This window comes from Phacochoerus africanus, chromosome 11 (assembly GCF_016906955.1).
Source record: "Phacochoerus africanus isolate WHEZ1 chromosome 11, ROS_Pafr_v1, whole genome shotgun sequence".
Lineage (NCBI taxonomy): Eukaryota > Metazoa > Chordata > Mammalia > Artiodactyla > Suidae > Phacochoerus > Phacochoerus africanus.
Window position 1 is genome coordinate 134,322,744 of NC_062554.1, and position 13,645 is coordinate 134,336,388.

The 13,645-nt window shown below is 38.3% G+C and overlaps 1 protein-coding gene across 9 annotated transcripts in view; it reads right to left on the reverse strand.

Moving 5' to 3' along the window:
* CD46 (CD46 molecule) overlaps nucleotides 1-13,645 on the reverse strand; it is a 54,162-nt gene that overhangs the window by 19,853 nt on the left and 20,664 nt on the right. For 4 of the 9 annotated variants that reach the window (XM_047752447.1, XM_047752451.1, XM_047752444.1 and 1 more), the window contains exons 6-9: nucleotides 7,398-7,580; nucleotides 6,960-7,004; nucleotides 5,911-5,955; nucleotides 3,397-3,444 (exon numbers count right to left, since the gene is read on the reverse strand). In XM_047752447.1, coding sequence (XP_047608403.1) covers nucleotides 3,397-3,444; nucleotides 5,911-5,955; nucleotides 6,960-7,004; nucleotides 7,398-7,580 — 321 coding nt within the window. Of the gene's footprint in view, nucleotides 1-3,396; nucleotides 3,445-3,860; nucleotides 3,893-5,910; nucleotides 5,956-6,959; nucleotides 7,005-7,397; nucleotides 7,581-13,645 lie in introns of those variants that run through there. The other 5 variants (XM_047752450.1, XM_047752445.1, XM_047752452.1 and 2 more) reach the window with 3 other exon arrangements.

Consider the following 13,645-nt stretch of genomic DNA (forward strand, 5'->3'; position numbering starts at 1 on the left):
CAAGATAACATGATCTTATAAAAGGGCAACTCACAGATTACACACACACCCCCATACACACAGACACAGATACATATACACAAACCTGAGAGAATAAAAGAATTTAGCAAAGTTGCAGGCTACAAAAGCAACAAACAAAAATCAGTTCCATGTTTACACATGAACAATGAACAATCCAAAAAGGAAACTAAGGAAATAATTCCGTTTACAGTCATTATCAAAAAGAATAAAATACTCAGGAATAAACTTAACACAGGAAGTAAAAGATTCATACAGTGAAAACTATAAAACATTGCTGAAAAAATTAAGATACAAATAAATAGAAAGACATCCTGTGTCCATGGATTGGACAACTTACTATTAAGATGTTAATATTACGCAAAGTGACTTACATATTAAATGCAGCCCTTATTATCATCTTGAAAATCATTTTGATGAAATTAAAAGATCCAACTTATAATTCATATGGAATCAAGGGATGAGCAATAACCAAGAAAAGCTCGACAAAGAAGAGCAAAATTGAGAAGGCTGACACTTCCCAGTTCCCAAACATACTAAAAAGCTACAATATTCAAAACAGAGTGGCACTAGCATAGAGACAAGACACACTAATGCAACAGAGAGCCCAGAAATAAACCCTTGACATATTGTCAAATGATTGTCCACAAGGGTGCTAAGAACATTCAGTGGGGAACAACGGGGAAAGGCATTCATTTCAACACATGGTTCTTGGAAATCTGATTTCCTCATGCAAAAAAATGATGCTGGATGCTTACCTTACACCATATACAAAAAGTAATTCAAACAGCATCAAAGAACTAAACATAAGAGCTAAAGAATAAAACTCTCAGGAGTAAACACAGAGGACAATCTTCATGGTGTTGGAGCTGGCAATGATTTACTGGATGTGACACCAAAGGCACAGGCAACAAAAGACTAGATAAAGTGGACTTTATCAAAACCAAAAACTTTGCAGAGTTCCCGTCATGGCGCAGCAGAAACGAATCCGACTAGGAACTATGAGGTTTCGGGTTCGATCCCTGGCCTTGCTCAGTGGGTTAAGGATCCAGCGTTGCCGTGAGCTGTGATGTAGGTTGCAGACGTGGCTCAGATCTGGTGTTGCTGTGGCTGTGGTGTAGGCCAGCGGCTACAGCTCCACTTAGACCCTTAGCCTGGGAACCTCCATATGCCATGGGTACGGCCCTAAAAAGACAAAAAAACACCCACTAAAATCTTTTTTGCATCAGTGGGCTCTATCAACAGAGTGAAAAGGCAATAACACACAGAACGGGAGAAAACATCTTCAAATAATATCCCTGATAAGAGATTAGTACCCCAAATACACAATGAACTCCTAAAACTCAACAACAAAACAATTCAAAAATAGACAATGGACTTGAGTAGACATTTCTCCAAAGAAGATCTATAAAAGACCAATAAGCACATGAAAAGATGATCAATTATTAATCATTAGGGAAATTTAAAAACACACACACACAATGAGATGCTACTGAACATGTGAAAAGGTGTCTATTCTTTTAAAAAAAGAAAATAATGAGTGTTGGCAAAGAGGTGGAGAAATTAGAACCTATATGTGCAGTACTGGTGAGAAGATAAAATGATGCAGCCACTGAGGAAGACATTATGTTTGCTCCCCAAAAAAAGTAGGCACAGAATTACCACATAACCCAATGTATTTTTCAGAAGAGCAAAAAGGTGGGGACAACTGAGGTGGCTATCAACAGATGAATGGATAAATGAAGTATGGTATAAACGAACAATGCACTATTAGGCAGCCCTAACAGGGAACACAGCTCTGATACGCGCTACAAGACGGGCGAACCTGGAAAACCTCATGCTCGATGAAATAAGCCAGAGGGGATTCCACTTCCTGACCCAGAACAGTCCCATTCAGAGAAAGTAAAATATTGGTCATTAGGGCAGGGGGGGAGGGAGAATGGAAGGTTACTATTTAATGGATTTAATGCTTCATTTTGAGATGAAGAGAAAGTTCTGGAGACAGTAGTGACGGTTGTTCAACCATGTGAATGTACTTTATGCCACTGAAAGGTATACTTACAATGGTTAAAACTGTAAAACAACCACAACAAATACAGCTGATCTAGAAAACTTAACAGAGCGTGAACATTTCTGAAAAGGATGTGTCCTGACAAAGAGTAAAACATATCCTAGTACTGCAATCCATTTGATGCTGGCACACGAATGGACAGAGTTCAAGGAAACAGATAAAAGACGACTAGAACGCCTATGAATTTACTTAGTGTGTGGTAAAAACTGGCACTTCAAAGCAGCTGGAGAGAAAGAATTTATTCGACAAATACTGCTACTTAGCCGCTGGATGGGGGTGAGGGGTAGAGTGGAGAGGGACCCAGTCTCACTCCACGCACCATAATGAATTTCAGGTAAACCAACAACATAATGCAAAGAATGCAATCAGGGCGCCTGTTTGAAATGTTCAGGTAATTCCAGCATGTGGGGAAGTACTGAGGCTTTTATAAGAAGGACACAATACCCATAGCCCTTAGAGAGAAGACGGACATACGCAACTACACCTATAAATGTAAACCTGCACATACAAATTTCCAGATAGGAGAATAAATAAAATAAGGTATATAGCAACATTGTCATTAAATGGGATGGGAAAAAAACAGAATACAATGCTGGTTCAAGACATTAAGTGGAAAAAGTGCAAGTTTCAGAAAAAAAGGAACAGCATGATGCCATTTTTGGTTAAGAAAAAAGAGAAAATACCAAAATATGTGGAACTACATATCTGGAGATGCTGACGTACAGGAAGAGATTAAAAGGACACCCTGAGCTACTAAGTGACGATGGAGGAAATGGACTAAAGAAAGAGAAGTAACTTTTTACTCCGTGTACTGTTTTTTTCTTTTCTTTTCTTTTCTTTTTTTTGGGGGGGTGTCCCTGGCATGTGGAAGTTCCCAGGCCAGGGACTGAACCCACACCACAGCAGTGCCCCAAGCCACTGCAGTAACAATACTGGATCCTTAATTTGCTGTGCCACAAGGGAACTCCATCTGAATGCTTTTATAATATTTGAAATTTCACAAAATTATATTCATTTAGAATTTATGCAATTAAAAGTTATAAAAAGCAACATTTATCCAGTAACATAAAATCTTAAAAGGAACACTGACTTTGAGTAAAAATAAGGCAAAGAAAAAAAAGCCGAGGAAAAAAGTTCACTTCATGAGTTCTGACAAATCAACAAGCAAAATATTTGAGACCAAATAGAAAAATGAAAAAAGGACTTGAATAAATAAATGCCAAGTGAAAAAATTCAGCTCCATTGAGAATTAAATTCATCACCATGTAAAGTTCTAAGCAATATAAAGAGAATAAAGAATACTGAACCTGGATGGCTTGGTCCTGGGGTTGCAGGTGTACCAGTAGGCTTGGAATCTGGAAAAATATATTTAATTCAATTCTGCAGCCTTATCAATGCGAAATTCAAAATTATGGATTTAATTTTGATTTTCAAAAAAGATTATTCTTCAAAATGATTTATCAAAATGAGAAATACACATATTTTCTAAACTTTGCAATTCTACTTCTGTCAGATTAACCTGAAATGTATCTTTACTTAACTACATAAGAATGTATGCCTGAGAATGCTCACTATATCTTTGTATTATATAAGGGAAATCCTAGACGTTAATAACAAATCGCAAAAATAATGTGTTCAGAATAAACATACGAATCTAAAAAAATGCCATCTACATAGTATCATAATACATAATTGTACCTTTTTCTTTTCCACATAGTAGCATGACCATTTTTCCATATTTGCATAAGCAGATTTCATCATCACTACATGTCATTAATGACCCTTTTCACAGTCTTTCTCTAACTGAAGATAAAAATGATGGACAGTCTCATGAGGAATTTTTATTTTTGATGTTTTAAAAAAGATCTTATTAACTCGTCCTCACAATCCCAATTCTCTCTTCTTTCAAACACAACTGTATCGGTATTTTTATTTATTTATTTATTTATTTATTTATTTTTGGTCTTTTTTTGCTATTTCTTTGGGCTACTCCCACGGCATATGGAGGTTCCCAGGCTAGGGGTCGAATCGGAGCTGTAGCCACCGGCCTACGCCAGAGCCACAGCCATGCGGGATCCGAGCCGCGTCTGCAACCTACACCACAGCTCACGGCAACGCCGGATTGTTAACCCACTGAGCAAGGGCAGGGACCGAACCCACAACCTCATGGTTCCCAGTCAGATTCGTTAACCACTGCGCCACGACGGGAACTCCATGTATCGGTATTTTTAAATCCTTCTGAAATGCTTATGATCAATCCTTTCAAAAGAGCATATCAATAAACTTAGTGCATATTCCCACTAGGACCATGTCTGTAAACATGGGCGGGTCGATGAGGGTAGCTTTCACATGCAATCTTCACACACCATCTGCCGAAAAACCATCTCTTTCCCCACAAAACTCCTCGGCGCTCATCAAGGTACTCGAGGAGGCTGCTGGGCACCGGGTCTACAGGCATCACAGCAAAAAGGTGTTCTCAGCATCATCTCAACATCAGTAACTCCCCTCAAGCCTTTAAAATATCAGGACAGTAGGAAATGAATTAGACGCCAATAACTGACATCCTTTGCGCTGTTAAACAACGGGAAATGAAGCCCCATGGAAGCGGTGTTCCTCGTGTGAGAAGGGCGACACCAGGACCCGGGGGGCCGCGTCCCAGGCCAGTGCTCTTCTCCCCTTTCCTCTGGTCTCTGGCTTCTGCCTCAGCCAGAGAGCAGCCCCGAGAGCAGGAGCGTGACTTCTTCCGCACGTCCGAACAGTCCCTCAAGTCTTGAGCAGAGCAGATGATCAGGCGTCCCTGCCAGAAATGACCCACCTCCTGTTGATAAGTAAGGACTTTGCCTACCTTTCGGCTGCTATGAAATTTACTTTCTGTTGCCAAATAAAAAATGCCCAGTAAAGTGAAAAATAAGAATTGAATCAGGTGAGGTTTGGTGGGGGTGGGAGAAACACCGGACCAGAGAAATTTCCCGGTTTATAATATGAACCAAACTGGCTGCAGTTCGTGAAATGAAAGAGTCCTGGACCCAGAAGATACCTTTGTAAGGTCTCCACAGACCACTTAAAATGAACAAAATAGCAATGCTGCTGACACAGAAAACATAAGTGTTTACAATCAGACATCATGGATCTTCCTCTGCACTAATTCACTAAGCACTTCACTAAGCACTTCACATTTAAGTGCTTCCTAATGCCAGGTACTGTGTTAAGCACTTTAAGTGTATCTTATTTTAGGAGTTCCTGTCTTGGTGCAGTGGTTAACGAATCTGACTAGGAACCATGAGGTTGCGGGTTCGGTCCCTGGCCTTGCCAGTGGGTTGGGAATCTGGCGTTGCCGTGAGCTGTGGTGTAGGTTGCAGACGCGGCTCGGATCCCGAGTTGCTGTGGCTCTGGCATAGGCCTGTGGCTTCAGCTCCGATTCGACCCCTAGCCTGGGAACCTCCCTATGCTGTGGGAGCGGCCCTAGAAAAGGCAAAAAAAAAAGTGAATTAGATCAATAAAAATATGGAAATCCATTAAAAAAAATGTATCCTATTTTAAACTTACTATCACTCTGTAAGGAAGGCCTGAAGTCATGACACATGGAAATGAACCTGTTTTAATTTTACTTAACTTACCACCTGCTTATATCTGAAAACTATTGCAAATAATGCTATAATCACTAAGCTTTTTATAACAGCTAAAATTTCTGTTAAAAGGTTCTTCCTCCTTTCATTTCCAAAACTGATGAGTGAAAAATCATAGGAATCTTAAAGATTAAAAAAAAAAAATCACAATGAATTTAAAAGACTTTGACATGCATAAGCAGGACGTTACTAAACCTGAGACACTAGGAGTTGGAGGTTGGGTAATAGGAGGAGTTGACTCTGGAAAACAAAAGAATGCAGATCAAACACTTGGGGATTACTGCTTTCTTCTCATTAATATGAATTATGCCTTTCGTTTTTGACTTATTTAGGTAAAACTTCCTACGCTTTAATTTACTCTGAAAAAATGGCTGCTATTCATTTTTAGGTGTAAAAATGCCAAACAGGAGAAATGTAGATGCGTATATGATGTCTATAAAATGCTAAGACCCTACAATGACGTACAGAATCACAACAGATTCCTTTGAGAATCTGAAGTCACACAATGACCACAGAAAACATAAGTGTTTACAATTAGACATCATGGATCTTCCTCTGCACTAATTCACTAAGCACTTCACTAAGCACTTCACATTTAAGTGCTTCCTAATGCCAGGTACTGTGTTAAGCACTTTAAGTGTATCTTATTTTAGGAGTTCCTGTCTTGGTGCAGTGGTTAACGAATCTGACTAGGAACCATGAGGTTGCGGGTTCGGTCCCTGGCCTTGCCAGTGGGTTGGGAATCTGGCGTTGCCGTGAGCTGTGGTGTAGGTTGCAGATGCGGCTCGGATCCCGCGTTGCTGTGGCTCTGGCATAGGCCTGTGGCTTCAGCTCCGATTCCACCCCTAGCCTGGGAACCTCCCTATGCTGTGGGAGCGGCCCTAGAAAAGGCAAAAAAAAAAAGTGAATTAGATCAATAAAAATATGGAAATCCATTAAAAAAAATGTATCCTATTTTAAACTTACTATCACTCTGTAAGGAAGGCCTGAAGTCATGACACATGGAAATGAACCTGTTTTAATTTTACTTAACTTACCACCTGCTTATATCTGAAAACTATTGCAAATAATGCTATAATCACTAAGCTTTTTATAACAGCTAAAATTTCTGTTAAAAGGTTCTTCCTCCTTTCATTTCCAAAACTGATGAGTGAAAAATCATAGGAATCTTAAAGATTTAAAAAAAAAAAAAATCACAATGAATTTAAAAGACTTTGACATGCATAAGCAGGACGTTACTAAACCTGAGACACTAGGAGTTGGAGGTTGGGTAATAGGAGGAGTTGACTCTGGAAAACAAAAGAATGCAGATCAAACACTTGGGGATTACTGCTTTCTTCTCATTAATATGAATTATGCCTTTCGTTTTTGACTTATTTAGGTAAAACTTCCTACGCTTTAATTTACTCTGAAAAAATGGCTGCTATTCATTTTTAGGTGTAAAAATGCCAAACAGGAGAAATGTAGATGCGTATATGATGTCTATAAAATGCTAAGACCCTACAATGACGTACAGAATCACAACAGATTCCTTTGAGAATCTGAAGTCACACAATGACCACAGAAAGGAATACGAGACAGTTAAAAACAACAATTGTTTCTTTACAATTATTCTGTATCACTGATACTTAACATCAAAGAAATAAAATACAGGGGAAAAAAGGAAAAGACAATATTTATACCTTTGATACATTGGGGCATCTCAGGCTCCCACATGCTGTTTGCACTGCAGACAACTGTGTCTCTGCCATGAAGGGTAAAACCAGCATTGCATTTAAATATAACCTCTGCTTTGTAGTAAAATTTTGATCCAAATCCTGATACAATTTCTCCATTTGGGACTACTGGATATGGACATTTGACCACTGAAAAGTAGAGAAATTCCAGAATTAATGTAAAGCTGCTTTTACCTAAGGCCAGAAAAACTAGTGCAGAGTAATATTTTCCAGTGGGGAGAAAGAAGCAAGGAATGAAAAGCAAGATGTTAATTGAAAAAACAAACAAAGACTTTATTTGTACATCTGAATTCCAGGCAAATAGTTTTAGAAAAATCTAACCATGCTTTTTTTTTTTTTCTTTTACCTAAAACAAACTATTATTATTATCTCTTTGCTTTCCTACGTTCACTTTCTATTACTGACAAGTTTTGAGAAAGCTCTGACTACCAGATACAAATTCAGGGTAAGTTCAAAAGGAACTTTAGATACTCTTTAGTTCTAGGATTTTTTTAAGCTCATGCTGACACTAATTATGGTACCCTGCTCTTTTAGAGAGGTGGCGGAGACTTTTCTGAGAAGCTAAAACTTGAGCTCAAATTTAAACTCAAAAAGAAGCGAGCCATGCCAAGACATGAAAAAGAGAGCTCTGAACGGACAACACATAGGAACTGGAATGTTCAAGAAATACAAAGACCAGCGGGGTTTGGGCAGAGTTTTCCAAACATTTTGGACTGCAACCCAAGGATCCAGAAACACATTTTGCCTGAGAAACACACACGCCTGAGATAACGGTAAAAGTTAATACCTGGCCTTTATACCAATGGACTCTGGTGTTTTCCATTTTACTCCTTAAAAAGTAAAATACGCATGTAGACCCGCTAGATTGACTTCGGGATCCATTAATGGGTTTGGCAAAGTTTGGAAAAAACAAAAATCGAGAAACGCTGGGCTGAGCAGTGATCAAGAGAACCTCTTATGAGATTAAATCTGAGCAGGATCTAAGTGGCAGATTAAATATATATTAGCCTTTGAAACCCAGAAGAGTGGTCCTCCTCCTTTCCTGTGGGTCTGAATTCCCATCAGGCATCGTTTCTCTTCAGCCAGAAGAGCCTCCTTTTCAATTCTTGCAGCGCAGGCAGCTAATGACAAATTCTCTCAGTTTTTGTTTATCTGAAGCTGTTCTTCCTTCACCTTCGGTGGTGAAAGAGTTCTCCCTGACCCGGAATTCTAGGTCAAGCGCTTTATTTTCCTTTCAGCCCTTTAGCAGAAATGACTGTCTTCCAGTCTGCAGGGTTACTTGAGAAAAGTCCGTCTGTCGTTCTCAATTTGGGGTGAGGAAAGGAGGGTGTAACCTGCTTAGGTTTTGTTGTTTTTCCCTCTAACGGGCTGCTGCTTTTTCTTTTTTGTTTTCAGTAGTTTTACCATGACGTATTTAGTTTAGTGGGGTTTTGTGATAAATTTTTGAAATATATTCCCAAATTTGCGGGGTGGTTGTTTTGGATCAAATTTAGATAGTTTTTGGCCGGTGTTTATTGAAATAAGTCTCTACAGTGCTCTCTCTTCTCTTCTGAAACCACGACTACATGTACGTTTGACTCCTTGCTTTTTCTCCCACAGGTTTGTCTCTGTTTCTTTTTTAAATCTCTTTTCAAATTATTGTTGGATGGCTATAGCCCTGTCTTCGGGTTCACTGATTTTTTTCACAGCTGGGCCACTCTGCTCTTAACTGCATCTAATGATTTGCTTCTGAGTTAGGTTTACTAGATATAAAGTGAATACAGTAAAACTCGCTTTTTAAAATGTACAGCTATATTAGTTTTGATAAATTCAAATAATCAGGTAATTACCACTACAGTAACAAAAGTTCCACATCTCCAAAAATACTTCCTCATGCCACTCTGTAGCCAACTCTCCCCACCTCTCAGCCACCTTCCCCAACCAGCCAGCCACTGACACAGTCCCCATAGCGTTGCTTTTCCAGAATGTCATAATGGGATCAAAGACCCTGAATGTGCTCATTCACTTAGCAGAATGCACCTGAGATTCATTCCTATTGCTGCGCACTTCAGGACCCCAGTCTATGGGTGAGTCCCGGCTTTTCATTCATTACCAGCTAAAGGACGTGTCAGTTAATTCTGGTGTGGAACAATTACGACAAATGCTGCTACGAATATTCTCATGCAGGTTTCTAAGTAAACATATATCTTTTTACTCACATTGTTGAGCTGTATGGTAAGTGTATATTTAACTTGATAAGGAATTGCCCAACAGCGTGCCGTAACGATCATACCACTTGGCAGTCTTACCAGCAATGTATTAGAGTTCCAGTTGTTCCATGTCCTTGCCAGTGACGGTATTATTGGGTTTTAGTTTTTGCTTTTAATTTCAGCCATTCTAACAGCTGTTGAGTGATATCTCGTTGTGTTTTAAAGTGCATTTCTGTAATTACTAATGCTGTGGAGCGAGTTTTCATATACTTCTTTGGCATCCACATATTTTCTTTGATGAAAAAGGTCTATCCAAATATGTTGCACATTTTAAAAAACTGCATTGTGTTCTTATGATGTTTTATGAGATGTTTATATAATGTAGATACAAGTCCATTAGCAGATGTGTACCTACAAATGTTTTCTTCCAGCCTATGGCTTATTCATTAACAGTGCATCTGAAACAGAAGTTTTGAGTTTTTAATAAGTCCAATTTATTAATATATTTTTTTAAGGATCATGCTTTCAGGATTATATATAAACCTAATCTTTGTCTAAGGCACAAATGTTTCCTATGCTTTCTAGTAAAAGCAGTATGGTTTTAGGTTTTACATTTAAGTCTATGGTCCATTTTGAGTAAATGTTTGCATACGGTGCTAGCATAAACTGAGGTGCTTTTCTTCTGTGCATAACGGATGTCCAGTTGAGCTTGTACTTTTACTATTTTTCCAGTGAATTGCTTGTATACCTGTGATGAAATCAAGTGGATATGTTTAAAAAGGTCTATTTCTAGACACTACTCTGTACCATTGCTCTATGCGGCTAGCCCTTTACCAATCCCACACTGTCTCGATTCTTAGAGTACGTTCTATAAGATGCCTTGACAACAAGTAGGATGAGACATAATTTTTTTTTCAAATTCGCATTAACTATTATAGTTCCTTTATTTTTCTAAATAAATTTTAGAACCTGTTCGTCAAGTTCCGCTAAGATTATATGGGATTATACTGAACGGACAGATCAATTACGGAGAATTGACATCTTTATTATATTGTGTTTTATAATACGTGACATTGACTTTTCCCTATTTAGAAGGGTCTTTAATTTTTTTCATAGGTGTGTAGTTTTTGTTTTTTTTCTTCCTAACCACTGAAGTCTTTCACATACACTGCTAGATCTATACACGTGTATTTCATATTTTGGAGCCAGTGCAAATACCGCTTGAAACTTTTCAATTTCTAATGATGGTTTATTAGTATATACACGTATCGTTGATGTCTCTAGGTTGATCTGTGTGTAGCAATTTTGTTAAAACTTCAGTCTTGGGAGTTTGGAACTTCTCTTGTGGTGCAGGGGATCAAGGATCTGGCATCGTCACTGCAGCGGTTTAGGTCACTGCAGTGGCATGGTTCAATCTCTGGCCCAGGAACTTCCACGTCTTTCAACTTTTCTATAGAAACAATCATATCGTAAGTGAATAGTTTATTTCTCACTGTCCAATATCAATATGTATGCCTTGTTGTACTGGCTAGGAGCTCAAGAGTGGTGAGAGCAGACCACTTGCTATCTTGTTCCTACCTTAGCGGAAAATAAAATAGTCTTTTGACCAAGTACAATGTAGCCTGGGGAATTTTTATAGTGCCTTCTGTCAACTTCAGATGGTTCCTTTATATTCCTAGTTTGCTGAATTTTATCATGAAAAGATGATGAATTCTGTCAAATCCTTTTTTTTTTTTTTGGCATGTTTTAAGGTGATCATGTGGTCTTTATTTCTTTGTAGTTACTTGATATGGTAAAAAAATATTGACCACTTTTAAAATTCAAATTGTCCGTATATCAATGGAATAAATCCTAACCTTGATTATGATGTACTCTTATTTTTATATATGAGAAGATTTTTTATTAATATTTTGTTAAGAGGTTTTGGTTCTATGTCCATTTGGCTATTGTTTGCAGTTTTCTTGCAATGTTTCTGTCTGATTTTGGTATCAGAGCAATGCTGTCCTCATGAAATGAACTGAGAAGCAGTCTCACCTCTTGTATTTTCTTGAAGATTTTGTGTAGAGCTGCTACAGTTTATTCCTTGTACCAAACACATGTTTGGTATAATTTCCTAATGAGGACATGGGCCTACGGTATGCTTTGTAAGAAGGTTTTGTAAATTTTCATTGACATATAGATGGTTTAAAATATTGTGTTAGTTTCAGGTGCAGAACATAGTGATTCCTTATTTTTTTTTTCAGACTATATTCTATTATAGGTTATTACAAAAGATTGGGTGTAATTACCTGCGCTATATAGTAATTACTTGTTGATTATCTATCTGCTGTATAGTAGTTTGTTATCTGTTAATCCCATGCTCTTAATTTGCCCCCTATGTTTCCCCTTTGGTAATTATAAGTTTGCTTTTTAAGTCTGTAAATCTGTTTGTTTGTATAGAGGCTCATTTGTATTCCTTTTTAGATTTCACATGAGTGATATCATATAGTATTTGTCTTTGTGTAACTTATTTCACTAAGAATAATATTCTCTAGGTCTATCCATGTAGCTACAAATGACAATTTCATTCTTTATTATGGCTGAGTGATATTCCATCATATTTATATGTACACACTACTTCTTCATCCAATAATCTGTTGATGGGCACTTGGGCTGCTTTCATTTCTTTGGCTATGGTAAATAACGTTGTTATGAACTCTTAGGTGTATGTATCTTTTTGAATTACTTTTTGCTTTTTCTGGATATATAACCAGGAGTGGGATTGCTGGGTCATATGGTAGCTCAATTTTAATTTTTTTTTTTTCTTTTGAGGGCTGTACCTGCAGCGTATGAAGTTCCTAGACTCGGGTTGAATCAGGGCTGCAGCTGCTGGCCTACACCTCCACAACACCAGATCCAAGCTGCATCTGCAACCTATCCATAGCTTGTGGCAATGCTGGATCCTTAATCCACTGAGCGAGGCCAGGGATCAAACCCACATCCTTACAGACACAACGCTGAGTTCCTAACCCTCTAAGCCACAACAGGACTCCTCGATTTTAATTTTTTTAAGGAAACTCCATACTGTTTTCACAGGGGCTGCACCAACTTACATTCCCAACAGTGTAGAGAGTTCCTCTCCTGCATTTATTATCTGTAGACTTTTTTTTTTTTTTTTTTTCCTGGCTGTGCCTATGGCATGTAGATGTTCCCAGGTCAGGAATCCAACCCATACCACACAGAACCTGGGCCGCTGCAGTGAAAATGCCAGATCCTTAACCCACTGTGCCACAAGGGAACTCCTACTTGTAGATTTTTTTAGGACAGTCATTCTGACCAGTGTGAGGGTATACCTTGTTTTAATTTTGACTCACGCATGTCTAATAATTAATGATGTGAGCATCTTTTTATGTATATGTGGGCCATCTGTCTGTCTTCTTTTGAAAAACATCCATTTAGGTCTTCTGCCCATTTTTCGACTGGGCTCTTTTTTTTTTTTTTAATATTGAGTTGTGTGAGCTGTTTGTATATTTTGTCTTTTTTTTTTTTTTTCAGGGCCACATCTGTAGCATACGTAAGTTCCCAGGCTAGAGGTCAAAGCAGAGCTGCAGCAGCCAGCCTATACCACAGCCACAGTGATGCAGGATGCAAGTTGCGTCTGTGACCTACATCACAGCTCACAGCAATGCTGGAACCTTAACCCACTGTGCAAGTCCAGGGATCAAACCTGCGTCCTCATGGAAACTAGTCAGGTCTGTTACTGCTGAACTGCATCAGAAACTCCCTGTTTGTGTATTTTGGATATCAACCTGTTGTCATATTATTTGCAAATATTTTCTCCCATTCCATAGGTTGTTTCTTTGTTGATAGTTTCCTTTGCTACGCAAAAGCTTTTAAGTTGGTTAAGTCCCACTTATTTATTTTTGCTTTTGTTTCTTTTACCTTGGGAGACTGTCCTAAGAAAATATCACTACAATTAATGTCAAAGAGGGTTTTGCCTGTTTTATGTTGTCATGTCTTACATTT